This window comes from Echinops telfairi, unplaced genomic scaffold (assembly GCF_000313985.2).
Source record: "Echinops telfairi isolate 266 unplaced genomic scaffold, ASM31398v2 ScPeMD7_7458;HRSCAF=8496, whole genome shotgun sequence".
In the NCBI taxonomy this organism is placed as follows: domain Eukaryota; kingdom Metazoa; phylum Chordata; class Mammalia; order Afrosoricida; family Tenrecidae; genus Echinops; species Echinops telfairi.
In genome coordinates this window covers 2828084-2835798 of record NW_022111358.1, presented here as the reverse complement: position 1 = coordinate 2835798, position 7715 = coordinate 2828084, and the positions used below count along the sequence as shown (strand labels likewise).

At 51.1% G+C, this 7715-nt stretch overlaps 1 protein-coding gene across 1 annotated transcript in view; it reads left to right on the top strand.

Moving 5' to 3' along the window:
* Window position 1: 1 nt before the first annotated feature.
* The window catches only part of NXN (nucleoredoxin), a gene marked incomplete at its 5' end in the record, with an annotated part of 176809 nt that continues 169095 nt past the window's right edge, over window positions 2-7715 (top strand). The window contains one exon of the mRNA XM_013005744.2: window positions 2-94. Coding sequence (XP_012861198.2) covers window positions 2-94 — 93 coding nt within the window. The remainder of the gene's footprint in view (window positions 95-7715) is intronic.

The window sequence follows — 7715 nt, the reverse complement described above, 5'->3', positions numbered from 1 at the left end:
CTTCGTGTCCTCGGACCAGGACCAGCGGCAGTGGCAGGACTTCGTGCAGGACATGCCGTGGCTGGCGCTGCCCTACAAGGAGAAGCACAGGAAGGTGAGCGGCGCGGGCCGCGGCGGCGCCCCCGGCCTCCGGGCGCTGCCCGCGCGACCCCCGGAGCCCGGTCCTCCGCGCTTCGCGTCCACCACCCCCGCGCCTCCCCGTGCCCCTTCTCCATCTTGGCTCACTCGCCCCCTCCTGTCCCCCTTCCCCTTTTCATGCTCATTAACCCCCCCTCCCCCCGTCTCAGGACCCCGCCGGTTTGGGGGTCTCGGTGGCGGCCACTCGGTGTGGAGGCGGGGGAAGTTTGACACCCCTCGGCTTCCCTGACCGGGGCGTGTGCCCCGAGGGGTCCAGAGCCTGCCCTCTGCCCGCACACGCACCGGAGCTGGAGGCTAACTGCGGCCCAAACTCGGTGACCGCACCCCCTCCCTCCCGGCCCCCGCCCCGCAAGCCCCTTAAGTGCTGGGAGGAGTCCTCGCCTTCCCTCAGCCACTGGACACCCTGCAGATACCTGTAGTCCGTTGGGGAGGGCGCTGGCCCCCTACCCAGAATGCTCGGACCAGGAAGTTTCCTTTCCCAAAGAAAAATCTGCATTCCTGGGCCCGGCTGCTCCCCTCCCCCTGCGACTGGGGACTGGGGGCCCGCGCCTGTCCCTTGCCCTGGGGTGTCCACTGCAGACTCACGAATTTGGACGAGAAGGACGAGCGTTTCATTCCCCTCCTACCCTTCACCCCACTCCCACCCTTCCCCCTTCCCTGGTCCAGCTTCCCTCCCCAGATGCCTCCCAGACCCGGAGTTGCTGCTGGGCCACGGTGGCCCGGGCATGCTTAGCATCACATGCAGATCGACTTTCTGAACAACGTGGTTCTGGGGAAGCGTCTACCCGCCCGAAGCACGTCAACTTCTCACGTCTCCCAGAAATGAACTCACTTTGAGTGTCTGAATACATCTGGCGGATAAAGCTGTCTATTTTAGTCGAACAGATTTCAGGAAATTCTGGAATGAATGGAAACAGAAAAACGTTTCTTGGAGCCCTCTGAGTGTGCCTGTTGCAGTGGGTGAATGCCATGCCTTTCTGGAGGCAAATCGCCGACCTCGGAGAGCATGGGAAGCAGGGCTGTTGGGGGGCGGGGGGCGTTTGGCCTCCTCTTGGCAAGGTGGTAGCACATGTGCTATGTGCTTCTTTTACGGAACCAGGTAGAGCAAGGGGCGTTCTTTGACCGTGGCTCCAAATGTCTCGAGTAAACCCTCCATTCTGAAGCACTGTAAGATACAGACTTGGGATTGAAAGTATGAAATACAGCTTAACAAATAGAGCCTGTAACTTAACTTTAAAGAAACATGGGCCCACTAACCACATGGAGGCAAAACTTGGCCTGGTGGCCACATTTGAGGTTATATTGCCCATTTTGATTTGTATGATTGATAGGGCCTGAATATGCATGACTGTTACTTTTCGCTTTAAAATACGGGAGGTCTTTCTGCTTGTTTGCTTTTCTTTCTCTCTCTCCTCCCTTCCTCCCTCTCTCCTGCTCCTTGGTGGTGGCTTCCGTCATCCTTCTTGGGAGTTAACGAAAAGGTACTCAGTTTGGGACAAATAACGCTCAGAAAAATGATGTACTAGAAACGATTTTCATGGCTCTGTCAAGTTTTTATTGCCGACCAATGTCTGTTTAAAATGATACCCTTGTTGGATAATACGAGTGATTTCTAGATTTTGAAAATATACCAAACTCACGGCCACTGAGTCAATTCTACCTCCAAGTGACCCTATAGGACAGAATGGACACCCCTGTGGGTTTCTGAGATTGTAATTCTTTATAGGAGCAGAAATCCCCGTTCTTCTCTCATGGAGCTGGCTGGTGGTTTCGATCTGCTGACCTTATCATAGTTAGCAGCCTGATTCATAACCACCGTGCCATTAGGGCTCCATTTGAAAAGATAGATTGGGGGGTCCAATGTTGCAGACCTAGGGCTATTATTTTGTGTTTTTCACAGATTAGGAAATAGATTTGCCTGGGAGAGTGAAGACATGAAGCCCATTGAGATGCTTTGCAAATATTTGAAACCCTTTTTAGGAGTAGGAGAGGGAGAGTATTTGGTAAACTTGGACCATGCCTGGCCCTGTGTGTTCTGCCCAGTCCCTGTACACATTCCAGCAGTGTTCTGTGGCCTATCCTAGATCCTAACTCCACCAGGAGGAGAGGCTCAATGACAGGACAGGCGCATGAAAATACTGTTCAGGATGCTGCTGCACATGCCTAAATGATAGTAGTTTGCATCTTCACGCTTTATCTTGCCTCCTGTTGTTCTGACTCATTGTCCTCTCCAACCAGCCCCTGCCACCCATCATGGTCAGGAATAAGTAGCTCACGGTCTCACCCAGACACCTTCATTGGTGGTGAACTTCCAAGGAAGAAGGCTCTAGCTGTGCTGGTTCTGGACTGTGGCAGATTCTTGGGAACTAACATGTTGGACTGCTACCCACAAGGTCAGCAGTTTGAAACCACCAGCCGTTCCTTGGGAGAAAGATAAGGCATTCAACTCTTCGTAAAGAATTGCAGTCTTGAAAACCCACAGGGACAGTGCTACCCTGTTCTTATAAGGCGGTGGTTCTCAACCTTCCAATGCCGCAACCCTTTAATCCAGTTCCTCATGTTATGGTGACCCCCCCCACCATAAAATTATTTGCATTGCTACTTCATCACTGTCATTTTATTACTGTTATGAATTGGGCGACCCCTGTGAAAGGGTCATTCGACCCCCAAAGGGTTCGCCGATCGATCGACAGGTTGAGAACCGCTGTTATAGGGCCCCTGAGCCGGCATCAACTCAACAGCAGTAAGTTAGTTCTTTTGGTACTCACTTTGTTTTTTTTAATCGTTTCATTAGGGGCTCATACAACTCTTATCACAATCCATACACACATCAATTGTGTAAAGCACATTTGTACATTCATTGCCCTCATCATTCTCCAAACATTTGCTCTCCACTTAAGCCCCTGGCATCAGGTCCTGGTACTCACTTTGAAAGGAATGTTTTGGCCTCTTGACACCAATCAGAAATTGAACGAATTTCTCCTCTGTAACTTTGAGCAGGTGTCTCTCCTGTTTGAAATGGGGCTCCTTAGTCCCTGGAGGGGTTCTGACAGTGTATGCAATTGGGCTCACTCTACCCACTTGATAACTCACGCTTCCCTGCTCCTGGCCATCTTAGCTGTGACTGAGTGGATCTGTGCTCCGCAGGGATTTCAGTGACTGATTTTACAGATGTCAGTCGCCAGGTGTTCCTTCTGAGGCACCTCAGGTGGAGTGGAACCCTCAGCCTTCCAGTTGGCAAACAGGCACAGTAACCACGTGGACCACAGGGACTCCATTCCATGACAGGGCAGTGGCACCTCCAGGGCTTAGGTGCTTGGGTGGGTGGGCCTGTGGTCAATGGACTCTGGTTGGATGATCTCGCCAGCTCTTAAAAAATGACTCTCAAGAAGGGAGTTTTGTTTTACAATGGAAGGAAACCAAAGTTTCAAATTAGCAATTTTTTTTTAAGTTCCCATTAACATTTGTTCTTTAAATTCCTTCGTATACTTCTTTCCCACTGGGATAACGAAGGATTATGGTTCTAATTAGTTATTGGCTGGCATGTCACAAAAGAAAATTGAAAAATTATGGCTGGGAAAGAAAATACCATGTGGTATTCCTTTTTTTTTTCCCCTCCCTGCTTTTATTAATTTCCTCCTTTATATAGTAAGGAAGTCTGGAGGACCATATATGTTAAGCCTGTGTTTTGCCTGGATCGCCTCACCTTGCTTGGAGCGGTGAGAAAACACCAAATGACAGGATTCCAGCCTCTTCCGCGTTTGTCTTCAATTCTTTTCCAAAGGCTGAGCCTCTTCCCCTTGGGTCAGAAGTAGATGAAAAAGCTCTGGGAGCCTGGGTGTTGCGGCTTCCCCAACACACACGCATTAGATGGAATCGGATTTAGATGATAGAGCTTTGAGCAGGTTTCAGAGCAGTTTTGCCAAGAAGCCCATAATCCTGAAGTGGAGGCAGTTGGACTTGTTTGAATAAGGAGTTTTGCCTTTTGATTTAGTTCTTTCTGGGAGACATTTTCCCCAGGGTTCCGACAAGAGTGACAAAAGACTTGTTGGATGGAAATAGCTGGTCTTCTGGGAGGTCTCTGTCTTTGGATTAGTAGAAGTTTTTCAGTTGTGAAAACTGGAGAGTCGGCCTTCAGGGGCCACGCCAACACAGTAGAAGTGCGTGCTGGCCCGGGTCTTAAAACTGTAAGGGAAACATTTGGTCACTGGGGGAGTGCTGACATCAGGGGGGACAGGACCAATAGCCCCTCTCCAGTTCTGGCTTGGTCCCAGAACTTCCTCCCTACCCCCCTGGGTGGGCAGGCAAAAGGTGTGGCGCATGGACTTTGGTCTAGCATCTCTGGTCCTCCTGCGCCTCTGAGGCCTAGGGGACCATCCTCCTGCAGTCTTGTGACTGTTTTCTTGCTGCTCTGGGTGGCTCCCACGGGCTCAGACCAAACCAGAGGCTCAGTCTAGCATTTGCCTGCATTGCTTCAGCTCTTTGTATGGGCACGATTGAGTTTCTACTTAAAGAACATTGTGCAGTCTGATGCGTCCTCTCTCCCTCCCTCTATCCAAATACCCTGCCCACTGAGAGGGCATTTTGTAGGATACCGCGAACTCATTAAGGAGCCCTGGTGGTACAGATGCTAGCTAAGAGGTTGGCTCTTCAAACCCGCCATCTCTGCTGTGGGAGAAAGATAGAGCAGTTTGCGTCCGTAAGGATTGACACTCTTGGAAAGCCTACAAGGCTGCTCTCTGCCCAGTTACAGGGTTGCTATGAGACGGGATGGACCTAGCAGCAGTGACTTGGATCCACCACTGTGTCTTTTCACCTTCATACAGTATTCACGTCCAGGGTGGTGCAAAGTAGCAAAAGGGCAATAGCTTTATAAATTGGGCATTTCTGACTTCCTCCCAAACGGTCTGGTCTTGACCAGTCAGGACAGGCTTGTCCTGGTGTCTGTGCTTCCAGGACTTGGACCAGACCAAGAAGAAACCAGAGTCCAATGAAAGGAACAAGGGTAAATTTCTTCGAGAGTATCTCCTTGGCCCATTATTTGTAATATAGTTTTAAATCTGGCCTTTCCAGATTTAAAAATCTGCCTCCCTGTCCTGGGCTCCGCAAAATGAAAACAGTCTAGTGTTGTGGTTGTTTCATCCACCTGCCCCCCAAGTTTGGGGCTTAGCTCTGTCACTTTTTAACTGTGTGATTTTGAGCGAGTTGCTCAACATCTCTGTTGCACCTGCTCCTCCCCTGTAGCACAGAGATGATTTTATTGTCCTCACGTGCTGCTGCGTTGATTGCCACGCGGAGCATACTCTATGTGGCAGAGCAGAACTGCCCCAAAGGGTCTTAGAGGTTGTCATCTGTGTAGGAGCAGACCACCAAGGCTTTTCTCAGAGCAGCTTCTCCGTTAGCTGCTGAGCGCTTAACCACTGTGCCACCAGGGCTCGTTGGAGACAATACTACCTGCCGTAAAGAAAACAGGAGCGAATAGGTAAGTGTAGGGTTTAGAGCCAGGGACAACAGGAGCAGAGTGCAGAATGTCCCCGGGGTTACAAACACGTGGCTGCTAACAGAGGGATTGGAGGTTCAGCCCACCCACAGGTACCTCAGAAGAAAGACCTGGCAATCCGCTTCTAATAAGGAGCCCACTGGGAGCCCTGTGGAGCACGGGTCTACCCGGGGTCACCCTGCGTTGGAACTGGGCCTGGCCGTGCTCAGTAAATGCTGATGATTGGTTAATAGAGTATTAGAAAATGTAAGAAATCCATCTCATAGTCCGAGTCCTTGGTATCCATCACATCACACAACTGGCACACAGCTACGAGGGGTATCTTTCTTTTCCTTTTTCAAGCAAACTGTTTTCGCAAGCCTTCTAGGGGAGATGGTGAGGGAGCTGAAGGGGCTGCTTAGAAGAGATGGTAACCCGGGGAGAAAGAAGAGCACAGCAGCCAAAGTCAGGGCATATGAACTAATCTTAGTCCTCCAAGGCCGGGTGTGCGACTGATGTTTAAAGAGCTGCCGTGCGGAGGGAGGGGGAAAAATGAGGAGCTGATACCAACGGCTTAAGTGGAGAGCAAATGTTTTGAGAATGATGGGGGCAACGAATGTACAAATGTGCTTTACACAATTGATGTATGTATGGATTGTGATAAGAGTTGTATGAGCCCCCAATAAAATGATTTTTAAAAAAAAAGAGCTACCTGTTGAGGCACACCTGGAGACTGCGGATAGGTGAAGCCCAGGTATGATAAAGGGTACCAGCTCTCAAAAGAGCTTACCAGTGAGTTCCAAGGTGTTCATCTTGTGGTTAAGCCAGAGCTGTTGAGCGGCTCTTCCCTGACTCGGGTTAAATCTGGGCAGCCAGGAGGCTGCTGCTCATTTTTAAGTGGGAAACGGACGGCACCATGAGTCTTGGCAGTTCATCCCCATATGGAACTGCCTCCCCGTCCTGGGCTCCGGAATGCTGTGGGGAGAGGTCTGCTCAGGTAGAAAGCCATGCTCTTGCATTTCAGGCATGACCCACTAGTGGTTCTTGCTCATCAATCTGCCTCCTGATGAGGGTTGCTTTGTGAACCAGAACTCAAGGGAAAGAAGCCCCCCCATGGGGGAAACGGGTCCCTTGGGAATGCCCTTTTCTAATTGTGCTGGGCTCCAGCTGGCCCCATTCTGGGTTCCTTCCTGCATGATTTTGCTTCATGGGGCAAGTGGACACCGAATCGTTGGCCCTCTAGTCCGTGCTGTTTCTTGGCGATGGCCACATGTCTCTGAGTAGAAATGGGCTCTGTGGAATCTTCACGGACCGGACTATTCAAAAATAGATCACCAGACCCTTTTTCCAAGGTGCCTTCGGTGGACTTGAACCACTGACCTCTCGGTTCATGGCCCAGTATGTTAACCTCTTGCCCCAACCAGGGTGGACACGACAGCACCGTAAGAACAGTGGGTGGCTGGTGGAGCAGCCAGGGGTGGCTGGCTTGGCAGAGGGTGTGCTGTCCTTTCTCCCATGTGAAATGCCCAGCGGGGCACTCCCAGGTCCTGGTGGGAACCCTAGGGGTATGATGGGTGACACTCTGGGCTGTTCACGGAGAGGTCAGTAGTTTGAAACCGTCAGCTTCTCCTTGGGAAGAAGAGGAGGAGGAGTTCTCCTCCCGTACAGATTTCCAGCCTCAGAAGCCCACGTGGGCAGCTCTTTCCTGTCCTGGAGGGTGGTTGGGAGTGGGAGTGGACTCCGCGCCAGGCAGTGCGTTTGGCTTGAGAGAGAGAGAGAGAGAGAGAGAGAGAGAGAGAGAGAGAACTTTATCCCCCAAGCCCTTTCATAGGCATGTGTTCTACCTTGACGTTACTTTTAAAGTAAATTGAGAGTGTTTCAATTTCAGATGTCATCCTTGGTGCATCCCCTCCACCCTCACCAGATTGAGTCTTCCCACTTTGACCTCCGCAGTGGCACTCTCCCCTCATCAGTGCTCGGATCGGGTGTTACCTGTGCCCTTTTCCTGGGGCTCCCTGTTTTCAGTCCTGACTCTTTGAAATGGTTTTCTGGACCAGAGCTGCTCCATCTAGCTGTGGCTGAAGGGCAGGTGTGTTTG